General features: G+C 35.9%; 1 protein-coding gene across 1 annotated transcript; it reads left to right on the top strand.

Annotated features, from left to right (window-relative positions):
* The first annotated feature begins 1729 nt into the window (after positions 1-1729).
* LOC139863367 (uncharacterized mitochondrial protein AtMg00810-like) lies at positions 1730-2998 on the top strand. Its single transcript, XM_071852005.1, has one exon. It carries the CDS (start codon positions 1730-1732, stop codon positions 2996-2998), a length of 1269 nt encoding a protein of 422 aa, XP_071708106.1.
* Positions 2999-17475: the final 14477 nt, after the last annotated feature.

The raw sequence follows: 17475 nt of genomic DNA, 5'->3' as shown, positions 1-17475 counted from the left end.
CTATTTCGTTTGATCCTTTTGGTTTTACTGTGAAAGACTTTCCGACAGGAACCACCATCCTACGGTGTAATAGCACTGGCGATCTTTATCCTCTCCACTCTTCCATGTTGCATCAACTCTCATCTCCATAAACTTTTATTACTTTAACTCAAGATTTGTGGCATCACCGCTTAGGACATCCGGGTGGTGATGTTTTAAAGTCTCTTAGGAATAATCGTTCAATAAATTGTAATTCAAAATCTAGTAATAAAATTTGCCAATCATGTGTTTTTGGCAAACAAATAAAATTGCCCTTTCATACATCATCTTCTTTTACTTATGCTCCTTTTGATATTGTACATAGTGACTTGTGGACATCTCCCGTTGTTAGTAGCAGCGGTCACAGATACTACATACTATTTCTTGACAACTTTACAAATTTCTTATGGACATTCCCTCTTGGTCATAAATCTCAAGTTTTCTCCATCTTTAAAAATTTTCATACCTATGTTCACACTCAATTTAGACAAATTATAAAACAACTTCAATGTGATAATGGTACGGAGTACAATAATAATTTATTTCATAATTTTTGCAAAACAAATGGCATGCTCTTTCGCTTCTCATGCCCTTACACCTCATCTCAAAATGGCAAAGTGGAAAGAAAAATTCGCGCGATAAATAATGTAATACGCACATTCCTTTCCCACTCTCGCGTGCCACACAATTTTTGGCACCACGCTCTTGAAATGGAAACCTATCTTCTTAACATCCTTCCAAGTAAACTACTACAAAATACTTCTCCAACCCACCAACTCTATAACCGACATCCAACTTATGATCACTTGCGCGTCTTTGGTTGCCTATGTTGTCCTCTTTTTTCATCGACAAAAATACACAAACTAGAATCACGATCCACACCGTGTGTTTTCTTAGGCTACCCCCTAATCATCGTGGATACAAATGTTATGATCTCTCTACTCAAAAAATTATTATTTCTCGCCACGTTATCTTTGATGAAACCATATTCCCATTCGCAAATTCCCATCCAACCAAGTCTGACTCCTATAGTATATTCACTGACACCCCAAATCCCTATATCTATCTATCTACTGATACAAATACTCCACATGTACCAAGCCCATCTCACGCCACCTCCTCTGGCCCATCAAGTCCAAACACGTCCTCACCGTCCTCTCATTCTGTTGAGCCCAGTAACTCTCCCTCATCACATAACCCATCTCAAATAAATTCACACACTACTACAATAAATACCACCATGCAAAATAACTCTCCTGATGCTAATATTAATTCACCATCATCTACATCTCATTCACCTTCTGCTTCTAATACAACCTCTACTACTCCATCACCCCCACTTCCAACACGTACAATACACACTCGAAGCATGTCGGGCATTTTCAAACCAAAAATTCCATTCAATCTTTCCGCTACCACTAGTATATCTCCTCTCCCTTCTACCCCTAAAGAAGCACTAGCCGATCCAAATTATAAACAAGCTATGACCGACGAATATAAGGCTCTAATGACTAATAATACATGGGTTCTTGTACCTCATTTACCTAACATGCAGGTTATCAGGTCTATGTGGATTTACAGGCACAAAATGAAATCTGATGGGTCGTTTGAACGATATAAGGCGCGATTAGTTGGTGATGGTCGATCACAATAGTTAGGAATTGATTGTCAAGAAACCTTTAGTCCGTTAGTTAAACCGGCTACTATTCGCATGGTCCTAACTATAGCCGTTTCTAAGGAATGGCAAATACACCAACTTGATGTGAAAAACGCCTTCTTGCACGGTACTCTCAATGAAGCCGTTTATATGCACCAACCTATGGGATTTCGCGACCCTAATTATCCCGATCATGTATGTCTTTTGAAACGATCTCTCTATGGTTTGAAGCAAGCACCCCGTGCTTGGTATCAACGGTTTGCTGATTTTGCATCCACTATCGGTTTTGTTCATAGTAAATGTGATCACTCCTTATTTATTTATCATCATGGTCATGAAACCGCCTATCTACTTTTATATGTAGATGATATAGTACTTGCTACTTCTAGTGATTCTCTACGCAAACGTCTAATTCTCCTCTTTTCTAATGAGTTTGCTATGAAAGATCTGGGCCCGTTACATTCCTTTTTGGGAATTTCTGTTACTCGTTCATCACAGGGACTGTTTCTTAGTCAGCAGGCTTATACGAAAGATATAATTGCTCGCGCTGGTTTAGTTGATTGTAATTCTGTAGCCACGCCTGTAGATACAAGTGGAAAATTAAGTTCTAAAACGGGCCGCCCTTATGGTGATGCAACAAAATATCGCAAACTTGCAGGTGCCTTACAATACCTAACGTTTACTCGTCCGGACATCTCATATGCTGTGCAACAAATCTGCTTACATATGCATGATCCAAAGGATACTCACGTTCATGCTTTAAAACGCATCCTAAGATATCTACAAGGAACTTCTACACTTGGGTTGCAAATTTATAAGTCTCGATCTACAAGTCTTGTTGCTTTTACGGATGCTGATTGGGGTGGATGTCCCGACACTCGACGTTCGACATCCGGATATTGCGTTTATTATGGTGATACGTTAATCTCCTGGTCATCGAAACGTCAGGCTACATTGTCTAGATCAAGTGCGGAAGCCGAATATCGCGGGGTTGCAAATGTTGTAGCCGAATCATGTTGGCTACGCAACCTTTTACTCGAACTCAAATGTCCCATTTCTAAGGCCACATTGGTGTTTTGTGACAATATTAGTGCCATTTATCTTGCGGGAAATCCAGTACAACATCAACGTACTAAACATGTGGAACTTGACATTCATTTCGTGCGGGAAAAAGTAGCCAAAGGTGAAGTCCGAATATTACACGTTCCAACTCGTTATCAAATCGCAGATATATTCACTAAAGGTCTACCTCGCCTTCTTTTTGAAGAGTTTCGATACAGTCTCGGCATACGATCACCTATGGCTTCGACTGCGGGGGAGTAATAGCCGAATATCTTGTTACCAAAGTTATGATTATATATTTGTATAGATATTTGACTATGTATAGAATAGATAAGCTTTGTAAAGTCAACTCCATAAATTGTGGGATTATTTTGTTAGGACCGACATATGCATAGCTGTATATATATATTGCATCAGATCAATGAGAAAGGGACACACAAAATTATCATTCTAATAGTTATGATATCATACTCAAATTAGACATAGACAAAAATGGAGTAATGTTAGCGAAGAGCGTATATATATGTTGGAAAGGAAGTCCAAATTACCTAAAAAGCTATTTACAAGAGTGAAACTCTACATTCGATTGGCTGCTCGGATTTAATCTCCCATCTCATTGGCCTGTGCACTATTCACCTTTCACCTCTCCTCTTATTTCTTTTCCCGGGTCATTTTTCTTCTTCTTACCTTTGCTTCGATGAAACAAAAAGATATCGTGCCTTCCTGCTTGGATGCTTCAACAGTGAGAGTAAGTTGTGTAATATACACGTGTCTTTTCCTTTTTGAGTTCTATGTACACGTGTTTACCCACCTAAGGTTATTTCATTGACCACCCCTAAACCATTCCTCATACTCATTCAAAAACATCTTTCGTCCTCATCTAAAAACCAACAAAACTCTAAAGAACAAATTATTACCCTTTTCCTTAATCATGTTGTTCTTCTACGATTTATTCCATGCTTGCTGTTGTAGTGTATTTCTTTACTCTTTATTTTTGTTCCATGTCCATGTATGAGCTACTGTGATCGACTATTGTTTGGTTTTCTAATGCTTTTTATGTATCAAATGGGTAGGAAGCATGTAAACACATTTTGATTGCTTGCTGAACATATTATTACCCTTTTAATCAAAGTTCCTTTTATGAGTTGTGCAATAATAGGACTTAGAGTACGTTTGAGTGGGTTAAAATTCTCACTATAATTGTTAACTGCATTCGAGTTGCTATATCACCTTTGTGTACATATTACTCCGTAGTTTAGTTTATTGGCTGAATGTGGTATGGCTTTTTTATGCACTTGAGGTTTATAATAATGTACTTAAACGTTTGATTATTAATAAAAATTGTTTGGATTTTTCAAAAACAAATGACGTATAATTAAGTTTTATATTTATTTGTAATATTATATAATCATAATCATTATATATTATAAGTAAAAACATTTTCAAATTTAATAATTGTATATGTAAACTCGCGGGTAAATTATAAAAAGTCTCATGGATCAACGATCGGGTTTACCCGCGACGGGTAGTATATACCCGCGACCCACCCGCGACCCGTCGGCGGGTATAACTTTTTACCCGTACCCGTGCCCGCGGGTAAGATTTAATGATTTTACCCGCCCATCACGGATCGGGTGTCCGCGGGTCACGGGTTTTTTCTCGCCCATTGCCATCCCTATGGACCATGACATTCCCATAACATACCATTGTCAACCATGACATACTTTCTCAAATTTTGTTATTTATTTATTTATTTATTATTATTATTATTATTATTATTATTATTATTATTATTATTATTATTATTATTATTATTATTATTATTATTATTATTAATTAACTAACAAATAAATAATAATAATTATACATGTAATAATTTGTTTTTGACCAACACATTTATTAAATAACAAAGATACGGTTACATTTTTATTTTTTTTAAAGATATAAGTAAAAATAAAAGTACATTAACTAAATAATTAAAATTATTCTTCGTCGGATAAGACAAACTCATTTTGGTATTTCCTTTGGATTTTTGATCGGGCTTTCAATATCAAATCACGTTGTTCGGGAGTCAAGTCGGGTGTACATGGTTGGGTGAGAAACGTTAAATTTTCCAAAATTACACGGGTCTCTGTTGCGTCGTATATCTTTTCCATAGTCTGCCTTGTAGCATCGGCGGTTTCGATCAACGATATACGGGCTTTCTCGGACGACAAACGTGAGGCTGTATCGGATGACCCCGAACTCCTTTGACTCTTGGTACTTGCACGACCTGGTGGACGACGTAGAGGTTCATCTCGAAATAAACTCTAAAACTGAAGCGGATCCACAACTTGACCTTGGTTCACACCTTGACCTTGGTTCGCAGTTTCGCCCGGTCCACTCTCAACTGGCGGGGGTAACTCGATCAGGTTCTTTCTCTTATTATTGACGATGCCCTCGAATGTTAAAAAATTTGGACAATCCTTGAGAACTTTCCACGCTTCCTCATAAAGAAATTTACGACCCGTTTGTTCCTTAAATGCGTGTCGTGTACTTGCAATGATATCGACATCGTTGTTCCCACATTGCCAATATTTTTCAAGCGTTGTGTAATTTTCGATAAAAATGTTGATATCTTTCGACATTTTGCTCCATTTTTCCGAGATTTCGGCTCGACCTTTTTTGCGCACTTTCAAATTGTACGTTTCTCAGATATAACCCTAAAATGAATATTTTGTTTAACCGGTTTCCAAATATCTACTTTTCACAAAACTAACCCCCTAACTTCAAATCAAACCCCCTCACTTTATACCTATATTCTAAATTCTAAATTATTATTTATTCCATTACTAAAATCAAAAATACTGAATAATAACACCCACCACGCTTTACCGACTTGTATGTTGCGCTCAGACAGTTGGACCCACAGGGGCCACTACTGTGCTACAGTATTTTTTTCTTTTTTTTCTTATCCAATGATAAAAGAAGCAACTTTCGTAAAAGAACCAACCCTTCAATGCTAACAAAAGATGTCGAAAAACATTCTTTTTTACAAACTAGATCAACTAACTTTTAAAAAAAAACCCCGAACGCTAAAAGAAGCAACTTTCACAAAAGGAACAACCTTTCAATATTAAAAGTAAAAAAAAAAATCTATTTTACAAAATATATCAACACACTAATTTTTAACTCGCATTCAAAATGGAGCCCCCGGCGCGAAGCGAGGGCTCCACAACTAGCTATATACTATTATTAAAGTAATGTTTTATATATATATAATGAAATCTATTGTTGTAAACGATTCCGCGTAGGCGTGCCGTCTTTTTTTGCTCGTTTGATACATTAGCTGAATGTGTAGGGTTTTTTTTTTTTTTTTTTTTTTTTTTTTTTTTTTTTTTTTGACAGGAGACAATATGTTTTTCGACATCCCACATGTTTCAAACCCATATATAATTGTAAACAATCTGACATGTTTTCCAACCTGCCTCAACCGTCTAGTATTTTTAACATATAGTAATGGTACGTTTATGGGAGATGATACTCACACACTAAGAATTGATCCATACACACTAACTTAATATTATACCCTTAATTTACAATTATGAAGGTTCAAGTCTCTAAATAAACTTAGGGTTATAACTGTCAATTTTGTATTAAAAAATGTGAATGGATCAATTTTGGGTGTGTGAGTATCACCTCCCTACGTTTATATGTACTTTCGAGATCTTGTAAATTATTACTGTGTCTTGATACATGATCTTGTAATGCCTTTCTTCACTTATCATTTTTACAAAGTTTTGGTCTAAAAGAATGTTTCTGAGCTTCAAATCATGTTGAACTATGAATTTGGGCTTAATTTGATGGAGAAACATAATGCTTGTGGCGATCGTTAATGAAATTTTAGATCAAATTTGGCAATCAAACGAGTCATTAATATGCTTTTCATTTTGTAACTTATTCAACTAATCTGGCCATGCATCCAAAATTTCATCATTTTTCTCAAAACAACTTCCAAAGATATGAAAACCTTTTAGACTTTAATGTATTGTGCAAATGTTGCAGAATTTTTTTATTAACATGGACGAGGACAACAGTTTAGCTACGGGTTAGAAGCTGTTACAATGGCCCATAAGGAGAGCATGTTGGCTATATATATCCTTGTCGATAGATAACGCTACAATGGAACAAGAGCAAAGAAGTGACGTATTAGTTCACAATAACTTGATTATGAACACAAGACTCTCAATAAACAATAAATAAGAATTATATGAACATGAAATTGAGAGAACACGAATTGATAGAATAAGAGAGAAAAGTATTCGTGCTTCAAAAGACACACAATACAGAATCATCGTACCCCTATTTATACAAGATAAACCAAATCTTTATGATTTGGTTTCCAAAACTACTTGACTAGAAAATAGGAAAAGATAAACTTAAACTTATTAATATTCTAAACAAATCAGTGTTTATCTTCTAGAGATAATATCAAATCAAAACGTGATCTTCTAAATATTTATCCAGATCTCCAGAATTCCCATAGCTTCATTATCAAGTAATTAAACCGTTGACCACAACAGATTCTGCAACTCCAGACTCTAACATTCAGACTCTAAACTCCTGCAAAAACATTTTGACTCATCAGATCATTTTCCAACAATCTCCCCCTATCTGATGATGTCAAAACTACCTGTTCTTCTACTCCTTCAGTTTTGTAAGCTCCTTCTCAATCAACTTACACTTGCTCTTCATATATCTCATTTTCTTCAACATGGGCAACTTACCCTGCAAGTGTTTCAACAACTTAACTCTAAAAGGATGAGTCTGTTCAGTTGTGCACCTAGTCAACAACCCAAGCAACAAATTAATATCTGCACCTTCAAACTGATCCACTCTAATCAGCATTCTTAGATTTCCAGTCGTTTTGATCATTAAGGCATCCAAATACTCAACATAGCTTTCATCAATAAACTGCAAATGTTCTGGAACAGAGTATCTCCCAACATGACCTCTAAACCTTCTTTCTTTCATCTCCAAATTAAACATACCACAGAAAACCTCATAATCCTTCAAGCTGATAAATCCTTCTTCAAAAACAAGATGAACTAAATTACACACTTTTTTGAACACTTCATCAACAATCTCCTTATCTCCTTCACATCTTTGTATACAAACTGCCAAACCTCTCCACTCACAAAAACCAAGTCTCATAATATGACTCACTTTTACCTTTATTCTTTTATCAGACATATGAGTCATAGTCAACAACAAATTCACCTCAGTTTCTGACTTCACAATCTCAACATTAACTACATCTCCTTCATACCTCTTAAACCTGAATCTTTTGTTCATTAAAAACCTCAATTTGTCTTGAGCAGCTGCAACCATAACAACATTTTCTTGATCATTGCCATCACCACCCTCTTGAACATTCACATGTATATCATCACTTGGTTGAACAACACCACCACTTGTACCAACATCTGTACCTGTTTGATTCACACATGCAACAACTGCTTGATCATGAATTTGAGAAACTTGAACACCAACATCTCTAGCAATAACTCCAGCATCAACCATTGAAACATCAACAACAGGTTCAACAACTCCAGTTTTAACTTGATTTTGATTAACAATCACCTCAGTTTCAGTTTCCATTCTTTCACCATCATTACTCTCCCCCTCAACCTGTAACTCCCCCTCAACACCTTCAGCTGATGACCTCTTTCTCTTCTCCCCCTTTTTGACATCATCATGAGAGAGAGCAGATAAGAACCTCCAAATTTCAGCTTGATCATCCTTAAGAGACTTGATATCTGAGGCAAAACCAGCAAAACATTCTTTAACTTCTTCAACACCTTGCATCTTGTTCTCCAAAATACTCAACCTATCACCAATAACTGTTAAACTTGCTACATCACCAGAACCCTGCACATTCCCAACCAACCTCCTAACCTCCAACACCTCATCATGAGAAACCAAATTAGAATGGAGTTTATCAACTTGGGACTGCACACCCAGAAGCTTGTCATCAAACTTCTTAGCCATAGAAGTCAAAGCCTGAGATAGGCCAACCTCTGTGACTGGTGCCTCAGCCTGCAATGTAGAACCAGTTGTGATTGATAAAGGTTGTATGTCCTCAACACCTTCCTGTTGTGAAGTAGGGTGATCCTTGGACAAAGAAGCTTTTGAGGCCTGTACTTCATCCTGTGATCTGAATGAAGCATTGGCAGCCTGTGCAAGAATGTGTAAGGATTGGACATTTTGAGAGAGAGGTGGCAGACTGATGTCTGAGGTAGGTTTAGCCATAGATTGGTCTTGAGTTTGGTTTGATAAGTCCAGGATTGGGACTTGAGTTAAGTTATCTGAGGGGGTTAGCTCAGTAACTGTAATGAGGTTATCCAAGCTCACTATCCTAGTAGGTTCAGGCTGGGTTAAAGTACTCCCCTCACCAACCTCTAGCAGAGGTGGTGGAGTTGTACTTGCAGCACCTTGCCTAATAGATGTTTGATGTGCATCTATGGGTGCTGGAACAACTAGGTTTGCAGACATGTGAATATTCTCAGTATGAGCTGGTGAGCTCACAAGGTTGTTTAATGAAGAATTTTGTTCTTGAGCAGTGGGAGAAGGTGGGTTTGAATTGAGTGGGATTTCCTCATACATCCCTTCTGCCTGCTCTGTTTGTTGAACATTGTGTGGTGGAGTAACTGGGGGGCAGAATCAGAATGATCAGATTCTATAAGTGGTTGATCAATGTTTTGATCACCTGCAGATCCTGGATGATCAGACCCTGCATGTGATTCCCCTTCAGACCCTGATTGCTCATGATCTAAAGGTTGATCTGGTTGACCAGGTTGAGCTGGTTGACCATTGTTGATCCACTTAAGCATAGCTGGAGTAAGTCCAATTTCATTGTTGTTGATGTGATTATGAAACATCCTTGTACTACACTCAGGAACAGCTGTAAATTCATAAACCCTGAACACCCTTAACCCATCATACAAATTAGGAGTCATAGCCTGTTCTATCATCAAACTTAAAATCCTTATGAATGGAACATTATGATCTCTTGGTGTTCTTTCAGTTAGCAACAACATCTCATTGAAATACAACCTGGCAAAATCTATATTCCTCTCAGTAACAATTGCATGAAACAAGAAAGCCTCAAAATCATTGATTTCAGTTAAACTACCACTTTTGAAACTCAAACTCCTTACAACATTATACAATAAAAACATCCAACGAGGTGAAAACATACTTGTTTTAACAGTTGAATCGGTCAATTGTTGACCAACCATATTAAAGCTTAACCTAGCAACTGATTTAGAAGTTGTTCTAACATAATCGTTTTGCATTGGTAAGTTTAAAGCTAACCTTAGATGATTTTCAGTAAGGACAAGAGTGTTGTTACCATTCCTGTATGTCCCTATAAGCGTTCTTGCCTCCCTATTACCAACACATGTGTACCAAAACTCAGCTAACAATTCAGGATACATTGTGGTCGTTTTGAAGAAAGCTTCCCTTAGTGGATTATTATGCATGAACTCAATCAACTCTTCATAGCCCTCATTCACAAAATTCTCTGGAATAGTGTCGCAAGCAACTCGATTATTCGCCGATACCATAACATCTTTGTTGGCTTTGATCTCCACAGCTCGGATCATGTTTGGAGTGGGTACTAGAACAAAAGGAATATACTTTGTGCGTGCCATTGTGCTTGATCGAAGAAAATTGCAGTAAAATTGAGGGAATTTTGAAGTTAAGAACGTAAAAGGGATTTAGGGTTTTAAAATTGAAATCGATGAAGAGAGATGGAGGGATATTTATATCCTAACAAGATTTCAAAAAGTTACTTTTAACCCTCCAACTTATTTACCGTTTATCCCTTTTAAAATAATCCTTTTTCTTTTTAAAACAAAATAAAAATACACAAAAATACAAAAGAAAGTAAATAACCTTAGACTCTGAAAAACATGACGTCATCCAGACTCTGGAAATCAGACTCAATAACCTTTTTTTTTTTTTTTACAACAACATAATTAGAGAGTATCTTCACTTGTCAACATTTCTGTTGAAGGATTTAGCATACCAAGTTTTTCAAGAAGATAAAAATGCCTCTCTTCAGGAAGTGCCTTAGTAAAAATATCTGCCAGTTGATCTTTTGTGCCAATATGTTTTAACACCACTTTGCCTTTCTCAACACAATCTCTTATAAAATGATGCCTGATCTCTATATGCTTAGTCCTGGAATGAAACACTGGATTTTCAGTAACAGCAATAGCACTTTCATTATCACACATGATTGGAGTTTTGGTTAAAGTTAATCCAAAATCCAATAGTTGATGTTGCATCCAAAGCAATTGAGCACAACAGCTCCCTGCAGCTACATATTCAGCTTCTGCTGTTGAAGTGGCCACTGAATTTTGCTTTTTACTTGACCAACTCACCAATTTACCACCTAACAATTGACAACCACCAGATGTGCTTTTTCTGTCTAACTTACAACCTGCATAGTCTGCATCTGTGTAACCAATTAGATCAAACCCTGAGTCTTTAGCATACCAAAGACCCAGGTTAGGAGTACCTTTCAGGTACCTAAAAATTCTTTTCACAGCCTTATAATGAGACTCTTTAGGATCTGACTGATAACGTGCACACATACATGTAGCAAACATTATATCAGGTCTACTAGCAGTTAAGTATAACAAAGATCCAATCATACCTCTATAGGTTGATTGACAAGTTGGTTTTCCAGATTCATCTTTATCAAGTTTTTCAGAAATACTCATTGGGGTTCTTAAAGAGGAACAATTTTTAAAACCATATTTGATAAGCATATCAGAAACATAATTACTTTGGTTAATAAAAATACCCTCTTGACTCTGCTTAATTTGTAGCCCAAGAAAATAGTTTAAAGTACACAAGTTACTCATCCTATATTCTTTAGACATTATATCTGAAAACCATTTTCTCAAAATTGGATTAGTAGACCCAAAAATAATCTCATCAACATAAATTAGAACCAGTAACACATCACCTTTCTCCTTTTTGATGAATAAAGTTTTGTCAATAGCTCCTCTAGAAAATTTCTTTTCCAAAAGAAATGTTGACAAAGTATCATACCAGGCTCTGGGAGCTTGTTTCAGACCATACAGTGCTTTCTTCAATCTGTAGACATGCTTGGGAAACTTCTTATTTTTGAAACCAGGAGGTTGCTTTACATACACCTCTTCTTGCAATATACCATTCAGAAAAGCACTCTTTACATCCATTTGAAACACCACAAAATCTTTATCTGAAGCATATGCTAGAAACAATCTGATTGCTTCAATTCTAGCAACAAGAGCAAAGGTCTCATCATAATCTATACCTTCTTCTTGTCTGTACCCTTGAGCCACTAGTCTTGCTTTATTTCTAACCACAATACCATCTTTATCAACCTTGTTTCTGTAAACCCATTTAGTACCAATTGCAGTTTTACCTTCAGGTTTTGGAACCAATTCCCACACATCATTTCTTTCAAACTCAGTCAATTCTTCAGTCATAGCTTCAACCCAATCATTGTCAGCCAATGCTTCATCTACTTCTTTGGGTTCAATGAGTGAAAGAAAATTTGAGAAGAAACAATAATTAGCAATTGCAAAATCAGACACAGGTGTCTGAGATGAAGAACCAGTTTTAGGTAAACCAGTAGGATCTACAACATAATCTTCAAGATGCTTTGGAATAACAATATTTCTAGAAGATTTTCTGATAGGAACAACAGGATTCAAAGTAGTATTAGAAGGTTGATCATCTTCATGAGTAACACTTGGCTCATCTTCTTATTGAACTTCTTCAGTGAGAGCATTATCTGCAGAATTTTTCAATCCAGACAAATTAAATTCATCTGTCTCAGACTCTGAATCTAGAGTCTGAACACTGTTTCCAGAAATTAAATTAGACAATTCACCAAGTGCAGAATGCTCAGAACTAGATGATTGATCCATTTCAATGGGACTTTCATCAAAAGAAACGTTAATGGATTCTTCAATCTTCATTCTCCTCTTATTATACACTCTATAAGCTTTAGAAACAGAAGAATAACCAATGAACACACCTTCATCAGATTTTGGCCTCATCTTCTCAAGCTGATCCCTTTGATTCAAAATATAGCACTTACATCCAAATACATGAAAGTAATGAATAGTAGGCACCTTTTTATGATACAATTCATAGGAAGTTTTGCCATGCCTCTTCACAATTAATGACCTGTTTTGAGTATAACAAGCTGTATTGACAGCTTCTGCCCAGAATCTGAGTGCAATATTTGATTGGCATAACATGGTTCTGGCTGCTTCAATAAGTGTTCTATTTCTTCGTTCAGCAACTCCATTTTGTTGTGGAGTTCTAACAGCAGAGAAATTTTGACCAATTCCAGACTCTTCACAAAATTCAATTAGAGTAACATTCTTGAACTCAGTGCCATGATCACTTCTGAATTGTTTAACAAGAACACCTTTTTGAACCTGCTCTTTCTTGATTAAATTAATGATTTCTTCAGGAGCATCACTTTTTGCAGCTAAAAAGATAGCCCAGGTAAACCTAGAATACTCATCAACAACAACCAAAGTATATCTTTTCCCACCTAGACTACTAGTGTTCATTGGACCAAATAGATCCATATGAAGCATATGAAGTGGATCACTAATAGTGGCTAGGGATTTTGAGGGAAACTTTGTTTTGGTTTGTTTACCCATTATGCAAGCAGAACAAGGTTTATCTTTCTTGAAAGGTTGCTGAGGCAAACCTCTAACAAGCTTTTTTTTGGAAAGCTCATTAATATTTTTAAAATTCAGATGAGATAACCTTTTATGCCAAAGCCAATTAAGTTCTGGAACAGTTTGAGAATACAAGCATGTTTCAATTTCAGAATCAACAGAATCCAAATCCAGCATATACACATTTTGGAATCTCCAGGCAACAAGAGTTGGTCTTCCTTTTGGATCATAAATAATTCCAGCTTTCTTTCTTATTCTGATTTCACAATCTTCATCAGCAATCTGACTTAAACTTAGCAGATTATGCTTTAACCCTTCAACTAAAGCAACTTTCTTGAATGAAACACTTCCAGCAATAACAGTACCATAACCAATAGTCTTTGCAACTGAATTATCACCATATCTCACAGAAGGACCTTTTTCTTCTACAAACCCTACAAGATGCTCTTTGCATCCAGTCATGTGTCTTGAGCAACCACTGTCTAAATACCACTTATTACCCTGCTACACAAGACACAAGCAAAAGAAAAATGATTAAATCTTAGGGGGAACCCACTTTGCAGTGGGTTCAGATGGAGTGCATTTAACCCTCCAGACAAAAGCTTTATTACCAATCCAGATCAACTTATCCACAACTGTCTTTAAACCACCTTTATTTTCACAAACTTTAGGTTTCCATACCTTTTTAAAATTTTCAGGAAAACAAGATGATTTTGAGAATTTTTCACGACCCTTTAATCTTTCATTAAGCTTTGAAATTCTCCTTTTCAGTTTTTTTATAGTCTTAGCTCGTTTTGACTCTGACTTTCTTTTAGTTGACCATTTAGGATCTGGACAAGTGTCACTATCAGAAGATGATTCAGTATCACTTATGCTACTTGATTCTTGGGTGTAAGATACTAGGTCAGAACATACACTTTCACTTTTAGAGACTAAACTGTTAGAGTCTGAAGGTTTCAATAGTTCAGACTCTGATGGATTTCTGCAGTCTAAAATTATAGTCTCTGAAGGTTTAACATGTTCTAATGATTTTACAAACTCAGATGATCTTACAAAAGCATTAGTTAAAATCTTTTTCTCACCATCAAATTTTACAAAAGTATTTGGTAAAATGTCAGGCTTAAATATAATAGGATCAACTTCCACATTATTATCTAATGTGTAGTTTTCACCAAGTATAGCTTTGACATCATTTGGAATTTGTTTAGCAATAGCATCAGAATTCTTTTTGGAAGAAACACACCAAGATTTGCAAATATTTTCATAATGGTTTGCCTTTTTAATTGATCTTCCTAATTCAGTATTTAACCTTTTAGTTTCTTCTGAATATGCCATTTTATATGTGTCAAGTTTTTCCTCACATTCTTTTAATACTTTAATTTCAGCATCTTTATCTTTGATGGTGTTCTTAAGCTCAAAGATCTGTGTTCTTAACCTGTCACTATCCTCTAAGCACCAATTGAAATCAAGCAACAAATACTGAAACATTCTCACTTTTTCATTATCAAGATAGTTTACAAAGTTTTGTACCTTATAGGCAGAACCTTTATTACAAGTAGAGTCTTTATCCATCTTCTCAATAGCTTTCAAATCTTCCTCAAACTTGCTAGAACCACTATCCTTTTCAATTATAGCCATCAGACACTTATCCTCTTCATCATCAGATGATGAATCTTCATCTTCCCATGCTTCTGTGTACAATGCTTTCTCCTGTTCTTTATTCTTCAACTTTTCTGCTTCACTTTTCATCTTCTTGTACTTGAGCTTGTACTTTCTTGCTTTGTCAACAGGTTTGTTGAAATTTGAACCTCCTTCATTCTTGGACCAGCAATCAGCAGCTATATGACCTACCTTACCACACTTGAAACATTTAGCTTTCTTTGGATCAAATGTACTCTTGCCTTTACCCTTCTTAAAACCAAACTTCTTCTGCTCAATCCTTTATGTCAAAAGAGCCACTTGACTTTCCAGATCTTGAATCTCCTCATCTTCATCAGAATCAATATCATCAGAGGTCTCATCACTTTCAGAATCAACCTTACTAGAATAACTTGAGAATAATTGCTTATTCTTCTTAGTAGTAGCTATTAATGCAGCTTCTGGATCTTTAACCACCTTCTTATCATTGATCTTGTTCTTCAACTGTGATTCTTCAAAGTTTGACAGTATGCCAAACAATTCACTCAATTCATAACTGTCTATCTTCTCACTGATTACCATGGATGTAATCATAGATTCAAAGTTTGAAGGTAGCAATTCAATGAATTTTTGACACAACACTTGTTGTGTTTTCTCTACACCAACACTTTCAAGATCATTAATCAGAACCTGAAATCTTGAATGAAGATCACTCAAGGATTCTTTAGGCTGAGCAGCAAAATTTTCATAACACCTTATCAGATTCTTCTTCTTCTGAGTCTTAACAACTGTGACTCCTTCATAATCATTGAGCAAGAGATCCCACATAGCTTTTGCAGTTTTAGCATGACTGATCTTCCTGAGAATTGGAACAGTAACACCATTACCTATAATACTCCTTATCTTGCTATCAAGCTTGAACTTTATGGCTTCTGCTTCTGTCCACTTATCTCTTGGTTTTTCACGAAGATAAGCAGGTTGAGCAGCAGCAGTACTTGTAGCAGGAACAGCTTCAACCATTGTACCAGGTATAATAGGTCCTACTGTAAGAACTTGTTCAGCATCTTCATGAATCGAACCAAGAAACCATAGTACTTTTAGCTTCCAAGTTGCAAAGTCTGTGCCATCGAAAATTGGCACACCTTTTCCAGCCATAACTGGAGTTGGGATGGAACTGGTAGACATCTTAAATCAAAGTATGGATCGTTTTAAGATTACCAAGTTGGATTTACACCAAACCCGCTCTGATACCAGTTATTAGTTCACAATAACTTGATTATGAACACAAGACTCTCAATAAACAATAAATAAGAATTATATGAACATGAAATTGAGAGAACACGAATTGATAGAATAAGAGAGAAAAGTATTCGTGCTTCAAAAGACACACAATACAGAATCATCGTACCCCTATTTATACAAGATAAACCAAATCTTTATGATTTGGTTTCCAAAACTACTTGACTAGAAAATAGGAAAAGATAAACTTAAACTTATTAATATTCTAAACAAATCAGTGTTTATCTTCTAGAGATAATATCAAATCAAAACGTGATCTTCTAAATATTTATCCAGATCTCCAGAATTCCCATAGCTTCATTATCAAGTAATTAAACCGTTGACCACAACAGATTCTGCAACTCCAGACTCTAACATTCAGACTCTAAACTCCTGCAAAAACATTTTGACTCATCAGATCATTTTCCAACATGACGAGCTATTTGAAAGCCACATTCTCTATTTTCTTCTCGGTGATCAAAACAGTGACACATTTTTAGTGGAACCCGTCCAAAGAAGAATTGGTTGTTTGATAACATTTTTAATTTTTCTTTTTGTTGGGTTAAGCATAGAGGTAAAAATTTTCTAAGCCGTAATTTGTGGCTTATCGACCCTTTGAAATTTGTTGGTTGTCTCCCCATTTCTAGCTGGGTTTAATATATTTGCCGTTCCAAAAAAGAAAAAGCATATACTATATACTATAAGGTCATAAATCCTAAAAACATATGCGTTTCTAAAATTATATTTAATGGTGTTATATAAATGTTTATTGATACTATACATTTACACACTACTACACAAATGACTTTGCAAACCCCTTTTCGAAACCTGTTTTTTGGGTAATGGGTAAAAACCCGTCTCGAAAGGTAAAAGAGACCGGTTTTAAATAATCCGAAAATGGGAAACCGGTTTTTATAAAAAATCGGTTCCAAAAGTCAAAAAACAAAACCGGTTCCTTAATAAAAACCGGTTTCGACTTTGTAAACCCCTTTTTTTAAATAAACCGGTTTCGATGCTATAGCGGGAAAACTAAAAATTTCAAAAACCCAGATGTTCTCTTTGAAAATATACTTCTAAAAA

This window comes from Rutidosis leptorrhynchoides, chromosome 8 (genome assembly GCF_046630445.1).
Source record: "Rutidosis leptorrhynchoides isolate AG116_Rl617_1_P2 chromosome 8, CSIRO_AGI_Rlap_v1, whole genome shotgun sequence".
NCBI classification, from domain to species: domain Eukaryota; kingdom Viridiplantae; phylum Streptophyta; class Magnoliopsida; order Asterales; family Asteraceae; genus Rutidosis; species Rutidosis leptorrhynchoides.
This window is presented reverse-complemented; position numbering and strand designations above follow the sequence as displayed.

Excerpts from the sequence above, each read along its gene's own strand:
- LOC139863367 (XM_071852005.1), top strand. The coding sequence starts at position 1,730 with ATGGTCCTAACTATAGCCGTTTCTAAGGAATGGCAAATACACCAACTT.